The 21,331-nt window shown below is 35.2% G+C and overlaps 3 protein-coding genes across 11 annotated transcripts in view; all 3 read right to left on the reverse strand.

Annotated features, from left to right (window-relative positions):
• LOC306850924 (autophagy-related protein 16-1-like) overlaps positions 1 to 11 on the reverse strand; it is a 16,689-nt gene extending 16,678 nt beyond the window's left edge. For 3 of the 4 annotated variants that reach the window (XM_079386891.1, XM_079386895.1, XM_079386887.1), the window contains exon 1: positions 1 to 3. This exon is cut by the window's left edge and continues 180 nt beyond it. The gene's annotated coding sequence lies outside the window, so the exon portion shown is untranslated. The other variant, XM_079386890.1, reaches the window with a different exon arrangement.
• A 371-nt stretch (positions 12 to 382) lies between these two features.
• On the reverse strand, positions 383 to 20,511 carry LOC306851004 (presenilin-associated rhomboid-like protein, mitochondrial). Of its 4 annotated transcripts, none has more exons than XR_013782465.1 (15): positions 20,431 to 20,511; positions 17,690 to 17,891; positions 15,737 to 15,877; positions 15,254 to 15,302; positions 14,856 to 14,951; positions 11,953 to 12,102; positions 11,782 to 11,852; positions 11,597 to 11,698; positions 11,400 to 11,497; positions 9,821 to 9,974; positions 5,963 to 6,183; positions 2,521 to 2,685; positions 2,368 to 2,449; positions 1,206 to 1,316; positions 383 to 1,125 (listed from the first exon to the last, which is right to left on the reverse strand). XR_013782465.1 is itself a non-coding variant. In XM_079387009.1 (11 exons), exons 1-10 carry the CDS (start codon positions 20,460 to 20,462, stop codon positions 9,851 to 9,853), a joined length of 1,110 nt encoding a protein of 369 aa, XP_079243135.1. In that variant the 5' UTR covers positions 20,463 to 20,496; the 3' UTR covers positions 8,402 to 9,363; positions 9,821 to 9,850. The 4 variants fall into 4 exon arrangements, 1 of the variants encoding a protein (XP_079243135.1); XR_013782466.1 differs by having other exon boundaries at positions 5,963 to 6,191; positions 20,431 to 20,501; XR_013782467.1 differs by having other exon boundaries at positions 20,386 to 20,496.
• Positions 383 to 21,331, reverse strand: part of LOC306851007 (claudin-19-like) — a 564,676-nt gene continuing 543,727 nt past the window's right edge. The window contains exons 1-6 of one of the 3 annotated variants that reach the window (XM_079387018.1): positions 9,821 to 9,971; positions 5,963 to 6,183; positions 2,521 to 2,685; positions 2,368 to 2,449; positions 1,206 to 1,316; positions 383 to 1,125 (exon numbers count right to left, since the gene is read on the reverse strand). In XM_079387018.1, coding sequence (XP_079243144.1) covers positions 1,035 to 1,125; positions 1,206 to 1,316; positions 2,368 to 2,449; positions 2,521 to 2,685; positions 5,963 to 6,182 — 669 coding nt within the window. In that variant the 5' untranslated portion in view covers position 6,183; positions 9,821 to 9,971 and the 3' untranslated portion in view covers positions 383 to 1,034. Of the gene's footprint in view, positions 1,126 to 1,205; positions 1,317 to 2,367; positions 2,450 to 2,520; positions 2,686 to 5,962; positions 6,184 to 8,120; positions 8,244 to 9,820; positions 9,972 to 21,331 lie in introns of those variants that run through there. The other 2 variants (XM_079387016.1, XM_079387017.1) reach the window with 2 other exon arrangements.

Genomic DNA, 21,331 nt, shown 5'->3' on the forward strand with positions numbered 1-21,331 from the left:
CCTGCTGCGCCGTCGCGGTACATTGACGTAACGATCACGTGCTTCCCACGTTTGCCCTTCAAAAAAAAAATTATTTGAAGCCTGCATGACTCATGAATTTAAAAAAAATGATAACCATGATAAAATATGATATTTTAGTTAATGTTATGTTTGATATGTTTGCATTTTCAAGAAATATCAAGATTTATAAATGTATTGTTTTGTGAATCTTTATTGTCATATTCAGGGACAAACTCATTTTTTTTAACAGGTTGTCGTCAAAGGAATCAAGCACACGCTATAAGTTACACATTATTTCCAATAAAACTGAAAATTAAAGAAATCTCTGGGATTTGGCTGATAACTGCAGTAAAACATTAAAAAACTGCACGATTGCAAAAACTTCACAGAATTGTTTTATTCACAGAAACATTGACAAAACACACAAACTAGCAATTTCAGAAAACAATGAGCATTTCAGAACATGTAACATTTATATAACATACTAAATTGATCCATAGCATGAAAATTTACATGAGAAACAAATGTACAGCGTGGGGAATTGACATGATGGTGTAAAGCAATATTATTCAGATACTATTACAGTTTTTTAGTAATATTTGAGTTACATTTTTAGTCATTTTGTTTTTATCATTTGTATTAGTTGCATACATTTTTATTTCAGTTTTAGTTAAGTACATCAAGTTAAACTAAATGAAAATGAGTAATATTGCCTTGGCAACTAGCTGAAGTTTGTTTTTTAATATATATATATATTTTATTTCAAGTAACAAAAGTTTTGGTTTCAGTTCACTATAATAACTCCTCTGTAAAGTGAGTGTTTCATATCAGAACTGATTTTACAGTCAGTTATAGAGGATCTAATTCTCATCTGAAACACTCACATTTTGATGCTTTTACATTTTATTATTATGAAATCAACATTGATGAATCATGCACAATCAGTCAATTAAATAAGCTCAATTCGCTGACTTCTAAAAGTACTAAAAATACACATATCCAGGTACAAAAACTTGAAAGCTAAAATAAGAGGCTCAGACATAAGCTTTAGAGGTGCTGTTTTCTGACGGCGCTGATGTGTAGATCTTCTGCGGCTGTGAGGAGCTGTAGTTATAGTTGTGAGCCCTGAGAAACAGAGATAATAAACACTTGTGTTGTGTTCATCACAGATGAGTATTAGACATCCGTCTCTGTAAGAGACTCACCGTGTTTGAGCAGGTCTTGAACTCTTGAAGGAGGTGCAGAGGATTCCTCCGCCCAATATAGCCAGAGCTCCTGCGGCCCATCCCAGATACAGACCGGGGCCCAGTTCATACCTGAAGAAACATCAGCATGTTTATTCATCATTTACTTGATAATCCAAGGTGCTTCATGTCCAAAAGTGTGTTTTAACTCTATAAAACCTTCTGTATTATATTCATCTAAGACCTCTACATGATCAAAACTCTGCTGTTTGACAATCTCCTCCATGTCTTCTGTCTCTGATTGATAGTTTAGAGTTTTTATCCAGTAAAAGCTCATTTAGTGTAATTGTAAGTGGCTGCTTCTCGTGTCAAATCTTGACTGATTTTGATCAAGTAAACGTCAGAATAACTGCAGTCATATTTCCAGATGAACTCTTACTGGACTGAAGCAGCTCAGCTTTACTTGATTCTCCATCAATCATTTTTTTTTAGAAATATCAGTGCGTCTCAAATCTGATCATCAGGATCTTTTGAGGAGCGTTTGTCTCCAGAAGCTTCACTTTAACTGTTCCTCGGCGGAGGAATGATCTTCACAAGCCTCCAAAACATCTCACATCTTCTGAGGAGCGTTTATTTCTTCATCTCTCGATCAGCATTGCATTATATGTTTGGATCATTTCAATATCACCTTACCAAGACATATTACTGGAAATATAGAGCGACCGCTGATATTTACAAGGGTGTAGAATTATGACATGCATCCCTACCGATATCCAGCGACTACTAAATTATCCCCAGCAATAATTTTGTTCAATCAATTAAATATCTGCTATTATGTCCCCACCAATGCCAAAATCAAACTTGGATATTGTATGTAAGTATCTGCTTACTGTTATAAAGATCTCATTGATTTACATTACAAACAGAATTTCATCATATAAATCAGCATCTGCACCAAATGGTATATTTTTGCATATTTGGAGCAGTTTTTTTTCCTATATTCTCACTATATCAGATTATATGAGCCATAAAAGTCTGATGGATCATATATGATAGTCAGCAGAAACACATATGCACAGTCTTTTTTATATTTTGTCCGAAGGTTCAATAAACTCTTTTTTAGAAGATTATTTCATATTTCAGGCTTAACAGGGTTAAATCTATTATTTCATCTTTTACTCACTTTGTTCCTCCGTAAAAAGGATTATTAAACTCCTGAACGACTCGGGCGGCGTACCATGACACAGCTACCATAACACACAGACCTGACAGAGAGAACAGGTGAACATGTGAATATGTCTGATAATTCAGTCAGAGTGTGTGTTGTTATACTGACCTGACAGGAGGAACATGATTCCGGCTGTGAGGCTGATCTTGCCCTTCGACTCCTCAGATGTGCTGCCCAGTTTAGTGCACTTGAGTCCCATCGTGGCCAGAATGACAGCCAGCAAACCCAGAATGAGAGCGATTATCATCAGAGCTCGACAGGCCTGGATGTATCCTACAACGCACACACACACACAACAATCACATCCTAAACACATTCTACAAGCTTCAGTCATTTACATGCAAACATATCTTTACAAATGACTAAGAGTGCATGTAGTATTACCAAAGCTTGTTGTACATGCATATGATATTTGAACATTACCATAAGCCAATAACATGGTATTCTCTCAGGAAAAAACTGCATGGTACCCTTTCAAAAGGTAGGCTACTAATAAGTACACTTAAGGTAATACGTACTTTTAAAATACAAAAATGTACCATTAAAGTACAAATATGTACCAAAATGTACCATAGAGGTAAATAAGGTACAAAAATGCACCTTTTAGCTTTTTGTACCTTTTTTCTGAGAGTGTAAAATTAATGTCAAAGTAACATACTATTAAGTCCAGGTCATATTTCACCCAAAAGCAAAAGAAAAACTATTATTTTATAATTAATCAATTATATTTTGCATGAAAGTAAAGCCTGTTCTTGAGACTATTGTAATTATTTTAATTCTTTAATTTTCAATTTAATTGTCATTATAGTGTTTGTTTAACCACGTTTCATTTATTCTGATTTAAATAATAATTGTATTTTTTTTTTTCATAGTAAATGATGTCAAAATAGACTTTTTTATTATGCAAAATATAAGTTCTTTACATTTGATTTTGAAATACACTACCATTCAAACGTTCGGGGTCAGAAATGAATATTTTTCCTCTGAAATAACATTAAATTGATCAAAAGTGACAGAAAAGACATTTATAATTTTACAAAAAGATTTCTATTTCAATTAAATGCTGTTCTTTTGATTTTTTTCATCATATATTCACATAGAAAACAGCTATTTTACATTTCACCATTTTTACTGAATTTTTGATCAAATAAATGTAGTCTTGGGACTTTTTTCAAAAACATTTAAGATCTGACCCGAAACTAATGAATGATATGAATTCAATGGTATAAGAATATGGTAAAGAGACATACAAAATAAATACTAAATTGTATAGTGCATGAAATGGAGCCTATTATTAAACCTTTTTTTATTCTATCATTTTTTTAATTTAAGATAAATATGACTAAATTAAATATGTCATGATGATATTTGTAACTAATAATTTTAAATATTTAGTTTTTCATTGTAAATTTGTTGAAAAATGCCAACAATGTTGAAACTGGCAAATCATATGACCCCTTATCGCCATTTTTTACAGCACAAACTCTAGTTAGTTAGTGTGTGTGTGTGTGTGTGTGTGTGTGTGAGGTGTGTGTTACCAGAAAGAGACAGCATGGACTCGAACTGCTTGCAGTTTGTGACGCCGGTGCTTCCCTCGGCACACGACTGCCACAGGTTCTGATAGTACCACAAAGACGTGATCAGCTGATCCGCAAACGTCGACGTGCGCCACGAATCATTCAACAACGAAATGAAGGAGAGCAGCCAGCCTCCCAAACACAGCAGAAACCCCAGCAGCTGAACCCCGGTCGACATGATCAATAACACGGCTCAAATCCAATAAACTCAGAATCAATCCACAACTCCAGCAGCGGACCGACTTCACACCGAACCAGGATGAGAATGTGTTTGATTGTGTCAGTGTGTTATAGATTCAAGAGTCATAAAACCATAAACTCTGGTCCCTCCTGTATGGCTTTCACTAGATAACACCATGGAAGACAATACAGGAAGTGTCATGTGACTCAACAGAGAAAAGTTTGAATTTGACCTCCAACGTAGCCTCTAAAATCCTTGACCTTTAATGAGGTCAAACTGGGGTTGAAGTGTATGTGGCTTTAAATAAACAGCAGGGTTGCCAGGTTTTCACCCAATTGCTACTCAAAACTAGGCCGATGGTGTTTTGAGGGGGGTCCCCAGCTGGTAAAAATCACATTCTGGGAGGTAAAATACATGTTTTCGGCAAGGTCCCTCTGGTAAAATTCGAATTGCAGGGGCTAAATATGTCATTTCAACCTGCGGACGTGAAAAACAACCCACGGCAACAGTCTTAGCCCAACCGAGGACTTGGCAACACTGCAGCAGCCGTTGTTTTGAACTACAGCGGAGTTGCCAGGTTTTCACAACAAAACTCGCATAATTGTTGCTCAAAACTAGTGCAATTGTGTTTCGAGGGGGGTCCCCCAGTAAAAATCACGGGGTAAAACACAGCCCAATTCCGCAGGAAAACCTCAGACTTGGCAACCCTGATAAACAGTCCCCATCTGATTCTAAATGAGCTGGATTTAGTGTGCGCCTGAACACTTTTTATATAAATCATAAACAGTAGCTAAAACAAGGGTCATGTTTAACAAGAAAAGCAAGGTTTATCAAGATGAACTTTGAATGACGGCTTAAAGTCTTGCCTAAACGTTTAAGAAGTCGTGAAGCCAGCAGATCAGTTAGTAGTTAGTTTTTTAATGTTATTGTTATTTTCGTATCATTGATATAGCATTATGGTTTTTGTTAACATTATGAGTTTGCTTTCATTTTTCTGTTTTCACTTCAGTTTTTGTTTGCTTACAACTGTTTTGTTTTGTTTTATAATTTTTTATAAAATATGTCTATGTTTTTTTTTAAATAATTTTTTCATCTTTTAGTTAATTTAGTTTTAGTCATTTTAGATATTTGACGATAGACTAAACAAAAAAGAGAAATGTAGGTTATTTTTACTATAACCCTGATTATATTATTCTTTAATATTTTAAATGATCTTCTATTTTTATATTTTCAGTTTTCATTTAGTTTAGTAATTTTTCTACTTATTTCTTTTAAATATATTTATTTATCTTTAATTTATTTTATTTCAGTTTTAGTCATTTTAAATTTTCTAATTTTCTTTTTTTTTCCCATCAAATATTTATTTTATTTCAACTTCGATTTAAATGCTTTTGGAAAATAGATTTAGTTAACTTTTTGTTTTCTTCAAGTAATTTGTTTTCAAACGTAAATCCTCTTCCAGTAAATCAAATTTCAGTTCATCTTGCTGTAGATTGTGGCCAGTTCAAATTTGAACCCATAAATGAAAATAATTCAATTCTTAAATTTTCAACTCTGACCAAGAGTTAAAACCACAATCAGGGTACATTTGAGACACATCTGCAGAAAACTGTACTGTCTTCTAGAGTAAAGGTGTGTGAGTGTTTTATGAGTTTTTATGACTAGTATAACCTCGTTTTGCCACAGGATTGAGCCACAGCCGTCCAGTAAAACGCTCATGATACTGTATCACTGAAACCAAGCAGCAGTATGACGTAACGCGAGCGAAGGCCATGTCGAGTGCGTGTCTCACCTGGAAGGCCCAGAACGGTCTTGAATCTCTGGCAGTGAATGGCTCCGAGCGAGTTAGACGCACATGACATCCACAGGCCTTCAAACTGAGAGCTGGCCGTCACCACTGCCTCTCCGTGACTGGCTTTCTTCCACACGGCTGAGTTTGTGGAGCTGGACACCAAACACCAGCTCACGATTCCCAGAAACATTCCCATCAGCTGAAACACCATCGCTGCCATCCTGAGATTCTGAGAAGAGCAACATTTATCAGACTAGTCACAACAGATAAACAGCTGTGGTCAGAAGTTTACATACACCTTGCAGAATCTGCAAAATGTTAATTATTCTACCAAAATAGAAGGGTTCATTTTTTATTTAGTGCTGTCCTTACATAAAAGACGTTTAAAGGTCACTAATGCTACAGAAAGAAGCAAAATGCATTAAGAGCTGTGGGGGGTGAAAACTTTTGAACTGTTTTAATATCATAATGTTTTTCATTTAGTAGTGTCCCACAGAAGCTACTTGCATATTTCCCATTCAAACTTACCCTGATCTTCAAATTAAAAACATTTTCACCCCCTGGATCTTAATGTTTGAACCTAAGAGTTGCATATGAGTCCCTCGGTGTGAAACGATGGATCTCAAAATCATACAGTCACTGCTGGAGAGGGTTCAAATATGCAAAATACGCTGGAAACCCAAAGAATTTGAGGGACATGAAGGATTTTTCTGAAGAACAGCAGGTAGTTTAACTGTTCAGGACAAACATGAACAACCGTCACACACACAAAACAGTCCATGTAACAACACACAGTATTAAGAATCAAGGTGATATAAACTTTTCTGCTATTATCTTGTGGTCTATATGTAAAATATCTTATTCAGGACAGTACTAATAAACAAAAAATAACATGCATTTTGCACGATCCCTCTTATTTTTGCAAAACAAGTAACATTTAGCAGATTCTGCAAGGGGTATGCAAACTTTTGGCCAAAACCATACTCTTAAAATGAAGGTTCTTCAATGGTTCTTGGGTTAAACAAACAAAGGTTTTGCTTTATAGGGCTCTTAATTTGCTGTGTGGCTGTTTAAAGTTGCTTCTTCTCATCAGTTTGTTGGATTCTGGGTTCTTTGAAGCACAAGAAAACAAACAGAACCAGAAAATGAGGTTTATTAGGCTGGAAAAACATATGTTATATACATCACTGTGAATGATTTATGAACAACCCCCTCTATAAAAACCTTCACTGTATAGATATCTGCTAAATTGAGTGAATTTGGTGCATGCAGTGGTTTTACAGTGTCTTGCTTAATGGGGTAAAACATCAAAGTTTGATAGAAATGTTAATGAAACCCCAAACATTTATCTCATTTAGATATTACATTAAATATTAACTGACCATATTACACATCACAATTCAATGAAATTTCAACTTTGGTTTTTAAACTACATTTCACTGCTGGTTATACTCTGTATAATTGTGTATGTGACAAATAAAACTCTTGAATCTCTTGAATCTAAACTTGAAAAAATAAACAGTTTCTCAATTTAAGTTTCATGAAGGACCATAAACTCTTGCAAAGAAAGAACTACTTCAGCATAAAGTTTCTTCAGGTTGACGTGATTCTAAATGGAACTATCATTAAAGAATGTTAAGTATTTCTAGAGTGAGAAATTCAGACGTGTTCTATTGATGACTAGTCAAACGTTGGACTTCAAACTCTTGTGAAATAAAAGCAAAACATGCAGTGCAAAACTTAAGCAATTTATTTATCTAATAACATGCATAAAAATGGGATTCATAATGATGAATAAAGCCTTTCAGGAACCAATGTTATTTTAATATAAAATGAGATTTCTGTTAATATTTTTGATTGTTTTTAATGTTTATGTTTTAGTAATTTTTATTAGATTTTTTTGACTTTTTTATTTATTGCAGTTTTACTATTTACATTTTTAAGCAAAATGAAAATTAGAAATATTGCCTTGGCAACTAAAATAAAATCAGTTTTAAGTTTGTTTTATTTAAATAATAGTAATAATACATACTTAAAACAAAAGATACACTGATATTTAAAACAGAATATCTGACAAACATTTATCAGTTTAGACCCAAAGCACAATCAGAAACTGCTACGGATCATTATATTGATGAAAATGAATATTCACACGCACCTGTTTGGCTTCCAGTGGACTGTGACACAATAATCAAGAATACTTTTGTTAGCTTTCCCCTGAAATTGTGGCTTATGAGCAGGATTTTTCGTCTAGATGTAAGACAGCAGTGATGGGCGAGTGTCACTGTGTTAATATTGGCTTTAGGTCAATAACCCTGAAAAAATCAAATCCTCTTCAAAACACAAAAAAGGGGGCAGAGATGGCCTTCTTTCCAGATGAGACTCATCTCTTGATTCAGGGTCATCCGTCTGTTTCACACACTTCCCAGGACACCGATTACACACAACACAAGGCTTTATTCCACTCAAGTGCTTAAAGATCATTTAAAGTACATTCATGCTTAAAAGTTAGGGGTGTTTTTTAAAAGACGTCTCTTCTGCTCTTTATTTGGTCAAAAGTGGAATATTATGCCAATTTAAAATAACTGTTTTCTGTGTAAATAAGTGTTAAAATGTAATTTATTTCTGTGATGCGCAGCTGTATTTCCAGCATCATTACTCCAGTCTTCAGTGTCACATGATCTTCAGAAATCAGTCTAATATACTGATTTACTCAAGAAACATTTCTTTATCAATGTTGAAAACAATTCTGCACAATATTTTTGTGGAAACTGTGATACATTTTATTTTTGGGGATTCTTTGACGAATAGAAAGTTCAAAAGAACAGCATTTATTTGAAATAGAAAGCTTTTGTTACATTATAAATGCCTTTAGCCACTTTTCATCAATTTAATGCATCCTTGTTGAAAAGTATTCATTTCTTTTACAAAAAATGTAAAACTTTGAACCTTTAACCAGACCCTTTTTACAACAGGAACAAATGGAAACATACTATATAGCCTAATATACTAACATTAGATTTCTAGTGAATTTGGGGTGAAATATGACCGGGATGTTTCTACATGAAACCCAAACTGTGTAATTAATTAAACAAAACCCAGAAGACAACAAAACGAGTGACGTGTGTGACTCAGAGATGGGAGAGAACAGAATGATGGGATGCAAGTTAACGAGTGATAACTGGGAAACAGGAAGAGACGGGCGATACGGTGACTTCATGAAAACACGAGGAAGTGGAAAACAGATGCATTATGATACCATGACTGTTACTGAACTTTGGTCGATCTGAGAAAACAACACTGAAACGGTTTCTACTGATGAGACGTATAGCGCAGGTGAGCGTTATAGAGAAACTGGGTTAATCATTCACATTTAACAAGGACCAAAGTCTCATCTGAAACTGAGAAAACAAACAAAACGGAAGCAGAACATATTACACACAATTATAGCAAATAAAACAAAAGCTGGCACCTGATCATTTCTGACAATTATGAAAACAGAATTTTAAATAATTTTATTTTTCAAAATGACAGTTACAGACTATTTAAACATTTAAGTTTCTGTACATGATGTTGAATGTCACTGAGACGTATAGCGTCCTTAGAGCTGTGTGCCGAAGCTCCGCCCCTCAAGATATATTTGCATTTTTAACCAAGTGGGTGGGGTTAGTTGGATTCAAATTCCAAATCGGAGGCGGAGCATAACGACATCACAGTAATACAATCATTACTCACTGTGACTGAAACGGACCTCACTCTATGACTCTCTCACAGAATAAAAAACTGAATATGAGCTTTAAGTGCATGAATATCTGTGTCAGTGTGTCCATTTCTCAACTTGTTTTTTCTTTATGTCACCTGCTCAGCGTCTACCCATGATGCATGGCTCTAAATCGAGCCGTTGCCGCCAGTGCCCGGGCCAGGCGGACCTCTCGTTCTCAAGTCATGCCACATCTTCACCAGCGGCTCTCTCTTCTTCCAAATCAGCTCATGACCATACATGATGTACCAGCTAGAGGCAGAAACAGACATTAAACACAGAGAGAGAATTAACATGCTTGTCTTTACATGTTTATAACTGGTCAATCGATACACATCACTGTTTACACCTCCTGCTGTCAAATGCACTCTGATTGAGTGACTACATACCAGGGTTATTATATTAAACTAAAGCCATAAAATAACTCAGTTAATTAAAATTAAATAAACGTTAACTAAAATATAATCAAATGAAAAGGAAAAAAAAAAAAATCTAAATTCAACTTTTTACAGCTTTTTATTTAGTTTGTCAAAAAATGAATACCAAAAATTTTTACTAAAACTTTCACTAAAATTAAATCGAAAACTGCAAATATAAAAATAAAATCTAATGAATCAAATATTATATATTATCAAATGTTAACAAAAACTATAAAAGTATATCAATGATACCGAATTAAGGAATTTGCTCGTGTTATGTTAGCATTATTTATATACTAATAAAATATTTATTCGTATTTTGACTAATATTTTATTTTCAGGTTTCATTTTAATTTTAGTAATTTTGTGATATGCTTTTGCCATTTTTATTAGTTTCTGTTTTTATAAATAATAATAATATATATATATATATATATATATATATATATATATATTAGTGCTGTCAAACGATTAATTGCGATAAATAAAAAGTTTTTGTTATATAATATATGTATGTGTACTTTGCATATTTATTATGTATATATAAACACACATACAGTATTTATTTTTAAAATATTAAATGTATTTATATGTATATATTTTTATTCTTATATTTTATATCATAAATATATTTAACATATAAACATAACATTTTTAATAAATATATACATGCATGTGTGTGTATTTATATACACATAATAAATATACACAGTATTCACAAATATATTACGTAAACAAAAACTTTTATTTTGGATGTGATTAATCGTTTAACAGCACTAATATATATATTTCTACAGCTTTAATTTATCTTTTACTTTAACTTTATGGTAACACTTTAGAATAGGGAACAATTATTCACTATTAACTACAACTTTTCCCTCAATAAATTCCTAATTTGTTGCTTATTAATAGTTAGTAAGGTATTTGTTAGGTTTAGATATTGGGTAAGATTAGGGATGCAGAATAAGGCATTAATATGTGCTTAATTACTACTAATAAATGGCTAATATTCTAGTAATATGCATGCTAATAAGCAACTAGTTAAGAGACCCTAAAATAAAGTGTTACCAATTATTTTTAGTTGCCAATGCAACATTTCTAATTTTCACTTCAGGTTTTTCATCTAATTTACTTTCAGCTTTATTTCAAATAACAAAAACAATATTTAATAGTTCTTGTTAACAATAACAACACTTTCTCCTTTCAAAAACAGCTAGACTAATCTAAATGTCAGAGAAAGCAGAGACAAATCACTCACATGCCGACTAAAGCTCCACCTAAATGAGCAGCGTGATCGAAAAAACGCCATCCCAGAATCAAGCCTGTGGTATCCAAGGCGACGATGGCCTTGAGAGCCTGTAGGCAGGAGAAGATCATGAGAATGTGGCCATCATTACTAAACAAAACAACAACTCACTCACTCACAGAGACAGACAAACAGACAGACAGACTCACGTTTCCGGCGGTAAAGGTGTACATGGGGAGGAAGATGATGGCCAGTTTGGCTTCAGGCATTTTGGTGCAAACAGCTGCTAGGACGGCCATGATGGCCCCTGACTGACACAACGCAATAATCTGTTCACTACATCCATATAAACACTGATAAAATCCTGAAATGTTTAATCTGAAAACACACTCACCGCCCCCAGTGATGGACCAAACCGACCCATCGCTGTTTTACTCACATAACTGGCAAACGTAGAAATCACACCTGAGAACATGGGCACAGAAAGACAAAATCCAATAACACAAATTAATTTAAGGAGTGTAGGATGGTTTTTGAAATCTGAAAACTCTTAAATGACCCAGACCTGCGGAGAGGTAAAGCGCCATGAACTGCTCTTTTCCCATCATGTTGATGATGCTCGAAGAGAAACTCCACAGCACGTACATGTTGGCTGCCATGTGGAAGAGAGAATAGTGACTGAATGTGGACAGCAGCATGGGCCAACACAGCGCCTCTGAAATCAGATCACAATTCAGATTAAATTACTGCACAAACCAGATCAGAATGCAGATTAAATAACTGCATAAACCAGATCACAATTCAGGTTAAATAACTGTAAAAACCACATCAGAATGCAGATTAAATAACTGCACAAACCAGATCAGAATGCAGATTAAATAACTGTAAAAACCACATCAGAATGCAGATTAAATAACTACAAAATCAGATCAGAATGCAGATTAAAGAACTGCATAAACCAGATCAGAATGCAGATTAAAGAACTGCATAAACCAGATCACAATTCAGATTAAATAACTGTAAAAACCAGATCAGAATCCAGATTAAATAACTGCATAAACCAGATCAGAATTCAGATTAAATAACTGCATAAACCAGATCACAATTCAGATTAAATAACTGTAAAAACCAGATCAGAATGCAGATTAAATAACTGCATAAACCAGATCAGAATCCAGATTAAATAACTGCATAAAACAGATCAGTATCCAGATTAAATAACTGCATAAACCAGATCAGAATGCAGATTAAATAACTGTAAAAACCAGATCAGAATTCAGATTAAATAACTGCATAAACCAGATCAGAATTCAGATTAAATAACTGTAAAAACCACATCAGAATGCAGATTAAATAACTGCATAAACCACATCAGAATGCAGATTAAATAACTGCATAAACCAGATCAGAATGCAGATTAAATAACTGCATAAACCAGATCACAATTCAGATTAAATAACTGCAAAAACCAGATCAGAATCCAGATTAAATAACTGCATAAACCAGATCAGAATTCAGATTAAATAACTGCATAAACCAGATCACAATTCAGATTAAATAACTGTAAAAACCAGATCAGAATGCAGATTAAATAACTGCATAAACCAGATCAGAATGCAGATTAAATAACTGCATAAACCAGATCACAATTCAGGTTAAATAACTGCATAAACCAGATCAGTATCCAGATTAAATAACTGCATAAACCAGATTAGAATACAAATTAAATTAAAGCTGCAAGCAGCGATGAAAGGGCCCTTGCACCCGGGCTCACCGCCATCATATGGCCATAGGAAAACAGGGAACAGCGGGCAATACGCTTTTAAAGTAAATGGTAAATATAGAAGAAAAATAAGTCATTTATATGTTGCCAGCAGGTGGCGCTATAATTATAACTGAATATTAGCCTTTAGATGTGCTCAGGACAGGACTCTTATAAAACGTATGAAGTTTGGGGCAGATTGGGCATTGCATGCATAAGTTACAACAACTTCCTGTTTCATAGTATTAATAGCATGCTATTAAGTGTTGCTAGCATGTTTGAGCATGTTTCTAACATGTTCAGCACACAGTCATATTTTACTGTGTTGCTAATAATGCATCACAGTGTTAAACATGTCACTTCCTGCTGCCAGTAGGTGGCGCTATAACTATAACTGAATACGAGCATGTAGATGTGTTCAGGACAGGATTCTCATAAAATTTGTGAAGTTTGAGGCAGATTGTATGCATGAGTAACAACAACTTCCTGTTTGATGGCATTAATAGCATGCTTTAGCACATAGTAAGTGTTGCTAGCATGTTTCTAACATGTTTAGCACACAATGTCATATTTTACTGTTTTGCTAATAGTACATCACAGTGTTAAACATGTCACTTCCTGTTGCCAGCAGGTGGCGCTATGACTATAACCGAATACGGGTATGTAGATGTGTTCAGGACAGGACTCATCAAACTTGTTAAATTTGGGGCAGATTGAACACTGCATGCGTTACAGCAACTTCCTGTTTTCTGGCGAAACATCAAACTTTGACAGGACGTCAGGGACACGCCCCTTGACGAAAACTCAAGATCTTCGCAATTTAGCATCGCAAAGGCCTTATGATTACACGCAGCAAATTTGAAGACGATCCGATTAAAACTGTAGGAGGAGTCAAAGTACGAGGCCTGGAAATTACAAAAACTATTCAAAAATCTTACAGGAAACTCAAAATAACGTACTTCCTGTTGGGTTTTGGATTTTGTTCCAAGAGACTTTTTTGTAGGTAATGCTGTGTTACACGTGTGCACCGATTTTCGTGCATGTACGTAAAACGTAGCTCGAGGCGCTCTCTTTTGAAAGTGTATAGGTGGCGCTATCGAGCCATTTTGCCACACCCACTAATTACCCTAATTGGCCCTAATTACTACAAAACCAGACCAGAATCCAAATCAAATTACAGCATAAACCAGTTAGTGTTATGTTGATGTATTGTAATTTTTGTTTTAAAAAATATTTCTATTTTATTTTAATTTACTTTTAATTAAATTTTAATTTCTTCCAGTTAGTAAGTTGGTAGTTTCTTTTCTGTATCTCTTTTTTTTTTTAATCTATTTTATTTTAAATAACAAAAATGTTTTATCTTCAGTTGAAGTATAACACTCTGAATTGCGGTTGCTGATATTCTACCAGTTATACAACCAGAAATTTAGTGCTTAATGCAAATTAATACATTACATTCATTTTCTACTCAGTTTGCAAATTACTCTATCAATTTGAGAATCTATATAAAAATCCAAAACAAAACTCTTTCCAACACCAAAGAACCCTGAAAACATGCCAGACTGTACAATAAAAGTGTAAATCAGACCTTTTCAATCCAACACAAAATTCCTCATTTTGAGGCGATGTAAACCAGACTGACCTTGAAAGAGATTTGTTATTCAGATGCAGCACATTATGAAAGCAAAACAGATGAGTTGACTCACTGGAGGTGGGGTTAGATGTGAAGTACTTGACCATGGAGCGCTGCAGAGAAGGAACTCTCCAACAACAAAACACCAACGCATTCGCTGCGATGATGCCTGAGAGTGAGAGAGAGAGAGAGAGAAAATAGATGGACAGTATCTCTTTATACTTTTATTTTGACATTTAGCAGACGCTTTTATCCAAAGCGACTTACAAATAAGAAAAAGTAACTAAAACTAAAAGTTAACACTGTAAATACTCTACACACACACATTTAAGAAAATACAGAAATTAAATAAAATTGACAAATGCATAAACATTTTATTTATTTAATAAATCTGCATTAAATGCATTGTCTCCACAATCTGCTCATCTGTGTAATATTGATGGCTAAAATTGGTTTGTCATTCAGACTGACCTGTCACTGTTTTCTGTCCATCACTTAAACTGCTCCACCACTGATTCATCTGCAGAACAACAGACGTCTATTAAAAACACACAACAGAAAACATAAATGTGTCCCTGGAGCACAAAAGCAGTCTTAAGTCGCTGGGATATATTTGTAGCAATAGCCAAAAATACATTGTATGGGTCAAAATTATCAATTTTTCTTTTATGCCAAAAATCATTAGGATATTAAGTAAAGATCATGTTCCATGAAGATATTTTGTAAATTTCCTACCGTAAATATATCAAAACTTAATTTTTAATTAGTAATATGCATTGCTAAGAACTTCATTTGAACAACTTTAAAGGAGATTTTCTCAATATTTAGATTTCTTTATCTGAAAGATTATTTAATAAGCTTTCAGATGATGTATAATTCTCAATTTCGAAAAACTGACCCTTATGTCTGGCTTTGTGGTCCAGGGTCACAAATGTCCATTAAACGGACACACACCTGTTTGCGTAAATCTCCTTGTTTCTGAGGCCGTATCTTCCCCAGCCAGTCTGTTTTGACATCGTCAAAATAACCCTGCACACGAGATTTGAGACTTTCGTACTGCCATATCGCCGCTCCGCCGAACGAACAACCTGTAAACTGAGCTGGAGTTATTACGATATTCTGAAAGATCATAATACATACACACACATTGGGCTTTATTCATGAAATACAATGAATACAAATACAATTAATGTGCAAATCGCATATAAAACCGTTTGGGCCAGTTTTACGAACAGCTTGCCCCAGCGCAAACCGTCTTTTGGTGTTAAAATAGTACTGTCAGTTATTTTTGCGCCTGACGTTATTTGATATGCATTTGTAGGAGTTTCAGATGCAAAATTTATGGGAGGAGAGTATTCAAATGCAACGAGATTTACTAATGTTTGCGCTCGTCAAATTACTGGCATTTGTGCCATTATTTAACGCTAAAATAAAGCATGTCTTAAAGGAGACATATTATGCCCCTTTTTACAATATGTAATACAAGTCTCTGGTGTCCCCAGAATGTGTCTGAAGTTCAGCTCAAACTACCCCACAGATCATTTATTATATTATTTTAAAAAATGCCTATTTTGAGTGGAAGCAGAAACATTTTCGTGCCTGTTTCTTTAAATCCAAATGAGCTGCTGCTCCCGCCCCCTTTCCAGAATAGAGCTGCGCCATTTCAGCTCGTACCTGCTAAAAACATCTGTTTTGGTTCTGATTATCATGTTTATCGTGCTGAAATCATGCGTTTTAAACCATATTAGTTTAAACTTCTGATATACGGTTCTGAGCACACACATCCGAAGCACACGGACAGAAAGCAGCTGTCACAGCATCTGAGTAAACCAAGTTCTCATTCATACACAAGTTTATGTTAAAACACACACGAGTTACAAAAACTGTCAGTTATGTCTGTGCAGGTAAACAGCTGGGAAATAAATCGCATGATTATTTTAGATCTGTGTGTCAGTAAATCCACTGCTCCGTCTCTGAGGCTGGGACTAAATAGTGTTCTGTGCTCGTCTGTGCAGCCAAAGACAGAACAGTTAGCATGTTTTGCTCAAACTTTCACCATGGCATTAGAACTGGTGCACCGTTGTCGCTTGCGAAATCAAAATGACGGCGCAGCGGGTGGAAATTTACAGATTAAGGGGCGGTAATATTATAATGAGATCCCTTTGCCACATCACCAAGAGCGCGAAATCAGACGCACTTGTTTTTTCAGAAGCTTGCAGAAAAAGGCTTACTAAAACAAAGTTACTGGGTTAATCTTTTTCACGTTTCCTTGGTTAGTAGATGCACTGGGGACCTGATTATAGCACTTAGAACCTGAAAGAGTCAGATTTTCATGATATGTCACCTTTAAACTATTTTGCGCTTAAATTGGCTGCAATTGTTGTTGCTAGGAGGAGACACCACAGAGAACAGAGAGCGCGTGGTAGAAGGGAGAGGAGTTTTTTCACACGTATTAATTTAAAGCAAGAAAAAAACATTGTCCAAACAAATCAAGCCAAACCATGTTATTTTTAATTTGCTTCGGGAAGTAAAAGACGACTTGGAACCCTCAACTAGGAGTAAAGCAATACCAGCTCTATCAAAACTCTAGCAAACCTTAATTTTTTCAACATACTGTGGCTTCTTTATTTGCGACTACGCTAATTTGCGTTGTGCTTGGTATATTGCATTGGTCGCTGTTTAATTTGCACATTGTTAGCAAATCTCCCACAGAAATTTTCACGCCCATCGGCACTCTTTTGGAATTACTAATTTACCCTGTTTAGTAAAACTGGCCCTTTATATTTTAACTGTCCCACTGAACTGAATATAATAAGCTATAATAATATAAAAATGTGGATTTACACAGAAATAATTTCTGTATATTTCATGAATGAGGCCCGCCATGTGTCAGCAAAATATACCTACCCCTATGGTGAAGACAAATGGTTTGACAAGTCTGCCAAATGACCTGGTGGGTACATGTGGGGTGGGCGGGTCTGGAGCAGGAGCAACGCCCTTCTTGTGTAGGATTTCATTTTGCTCCGCCTCTTCTGCTACACCCTTCTTTGGCTCCACCTTCTTCACTACCTTGCGGAAGCCACACCTCTGCTGCGTCTGAAGAGTGAATCTATTTGGAGCAAAACAATCATCAAATATTGCATTTATATTGATTTCTCAATAGGTGGAATGTGGAAAAAAATAAAAATAACTAAAAATTGTCATCTCAATTTCTAAAAACTTGTTTGATAAAAGTAACCTTGAGAGAACTTAATGAATTTATTTTCAATAATGTAATGACATTTTTAGTAGTGGAATAATGCGGGAGGGACTTGATTTTATCCGTCATAATTTGACTGGATCATTCAATGTATAATGTGTGACCCTGGAGCACAAAAGCAGTCAAGAGTAGCACAGGTATATTTGTAGCAATAGCCAACAATACACTGTATGGGTCAAAATTATGCATTTTTCTTTTATGCCAAAAATCATTAGGATATTAAGAATAAAGATCATGTTCCATGAAGATATTTTGTAAATTACCTACTGTAAATATCCAAACTTCATTTTTTATTAGTAATATGCGTCGCTAAGAACAGTCGATCAGTAACCAGTTCTCAACTTCACACACACAGGACCTCCAATCAACCACATCCACTGCTCTAACTCCCATCTTCTCCTTCTGTCCCCTCACCGAGGCAGAAGTATCCAAACTTCTCCTCTCCAGCCATCCTACAACATGTCCTCTCGACCCAATCCCCTCACACCTTCTCCAAACAATCTCTCCCACACTCTTACCGGCACTCACACACATTATCAACACATCTCTCCTCACAGGCATCTTCCCCACAGCATTCAAGCAGGCTCGGGTAACCCCACTACTCAAAAAACCTACATTAAACGCTTCTCTTTTAGAAAACTACAGACCTGTCTCTCTCCTTCCATTCGTAGCGAAAACACTCGAACGAGCTGTCTTCAACCAGCTCTCACGGTTTCTTTCACAGTACAACAAACTGGATGCTAAACAGTCAGGTTTCAGGAGTGGCCATTCAACAGAGTCTGCGCGACTCTCAGTCACTGAAGCCCTGCGAATTGCAAAGGCCGATTCCAAATCATCAGTCCTCATTCTGCTGGATCTTTCTGCTGCTTTTGACACTGTCAATCATCAAATCCTCCTGTCTATCCTCTCATCACTGGGCATCACTGGGATTCCACTTCTCTGGTTTGAATCCTATCTCACCGGTAGATCCTTCAGGGTGGCCTGGGGAGGAGAGGTATCAAACCTCTCAATAACCCAATTGAGAGGTTTGATGGGTTACTGGAGTTCCTCAGGGATCGGTTCTTGGACCCCTCCTCTTCTCCACATACACTACATCACTGGGTCCCATCATACATGCACATGGCTTCTCCTATCACTGCTACGCCGATGACACGCAGCTCTATCTCTCTTTTCAACCAGATGACCCAACGCTAGCTGCACGGATCTCAGGCTGCCTGCCGGACATCTCGGCATGGATGAAAGAACATCACCTACAGCTCAATCTGGCAAAGACGGAACTTCTCGTCTTCCCTGCCACTCCGACTCTACAGCATGACTTCACGATTCAGTTAGGCTCATCAATTATTACCCCATCATCTTCGGTCAGAAATCTTGGTGCAATCTTTTATGACCAGCTGACCTTCAAAGAGCACATTGCAAAGACTGCTCGATCCTGCAGGTTTGCACTACACAACATCAGAAAGATCAGGCCCTTTCTGACAGAGCATGCTGCACAACTTCTTGTCCAGGCCCTTGTCGTTTCCAGGCTGGACTACTGCAATGCTCTTCTTGTATTCCCCAACTGTAAGTCGCTTTGGATAAAAGCATCTGCCAAATGACTAAATGTATTACATTATAATGATGGGATGAAAGAAACTGTTATATATATATATACACACACACACACATACACACACGCGTTGGTTTTTGTGGTTTATGGGGACTTTCCATAGGCGTAATGGTTTTTATACTGAACAAACTGTGTGTGCTATTGCCCTACACCAACCCTACACCTAAACTTAGCCCTCACAGGAGACTTTGTGCATTTTTAGATTTTCAAAAAAACACCATTTAGTATGTTTTTTAAGCCTTTTGAATTACGGGGACATAGGCAGTGTCCTCATAAACCACCTTCATATTGTAATACCTCTGTCATACCCATGTCATTATACACATTTGTGTCCTCATAAACCACATAAACATGCATATATATATATATATATATATATATATATATATATATATATATATATATATATATATATATATATATATATATATACACACACATTTATATATATTTTTTTTACATCGCCTGCTGTGCCTTGGTTACATTATTATAAAAGTTAATAACAATACATAATTCTTATTTCAGGCTCTCCTTAAATAATGTTTACATCTACAAATGCCATAACACAGAACTAAACACGTTATAATCTAAACAGCTGCTCGTTATCATCATGTTTACAGTGATATTCATTCCGTTAGAAACTAAGGAACACTTTGAGCTGAAGCTCTAATGAAGGAGCTGATTAAAGCCACTAAAGCTGCTGTGATATAAGCACGAGTCAGAGGAGTGTGTTACCTGTTCGTCAGGTAGTGTGTGCTGATGATGTCCTCTGAAACCCACCTGAACACTGAACCCCTCACCGCCATCATCATCCCTGCGGCTCATGCTGCTGCTGCTTCCGCTTCCGGCTCAGAGCGCGCCGCCGTGCTGGAGGAGCACGCGCACTGACACACGCTAGAGACCTTTCACTATTATTACAATTTTCAAAGAAAAGAAACGTGTATTTTAATTCTAATTCATATACATTTAGCAGAATTTAAATTTGATAAAGTTTGCAAAAATCAGATTTTTATATATTTGCATGCTTAACTAGCCTATTTGTTTATTTTTATGAATATGTTATTGGGCAGGTTTTCGTTTTTTTATTTAGTTTAGTTAATTTACAAATTTGTGTCAGAGTTTATTTATTTATTTACAGGTTTACACATTTGTTTATTTTTATTCACTCATTTGATTGATTATATTTGGAATTAGTGGTTGGATTGCACATTTGCTTTTACATCAGTTTATTAATTTACTATTTTTGTTAATTAGTTTATTTGTAGTTGTTTACTCATATGGAGGGCCAAAAACTCAAAACTAAATAATTAAATAAATGTTGAAATATATAAGATAAATCGTTAAATACATAGGCCTAATTAAATAAATAAATGCACAAATGATCAAATAAATGAATGAATAATTAAATATTCAATAATTTATTTATTCACACTCATGTACTAACAATGGAATCCATACTTGTGATTTATTTATATAGCCTATTTACCCTGAAAATTAAATGTGGAGGAAATTATTAATTAATTAAATAAATGAATAAACAAACAAACGAATGAATAAATATTATTAAATATTAATGTATTTCATTATTTAACGATTTATTTAGGCTATATATTTCAGCATTTATTTAATTTTGAGTAATTTGGCCCTCCATAGTTTTTAGGACGTGTCTAATAATAATAAA

Source organism: Barbus barbus (genome assembly GCF_936440315.1).
Source record: "Barbus barbus genome assembly, chromosome: 31".
Lineage (NCBI taxonomy): Eukaryota > Metazoa > Chordata > Actinopteri > Cypriniformes > Cyprinidae > Barbus > Barbus barbus.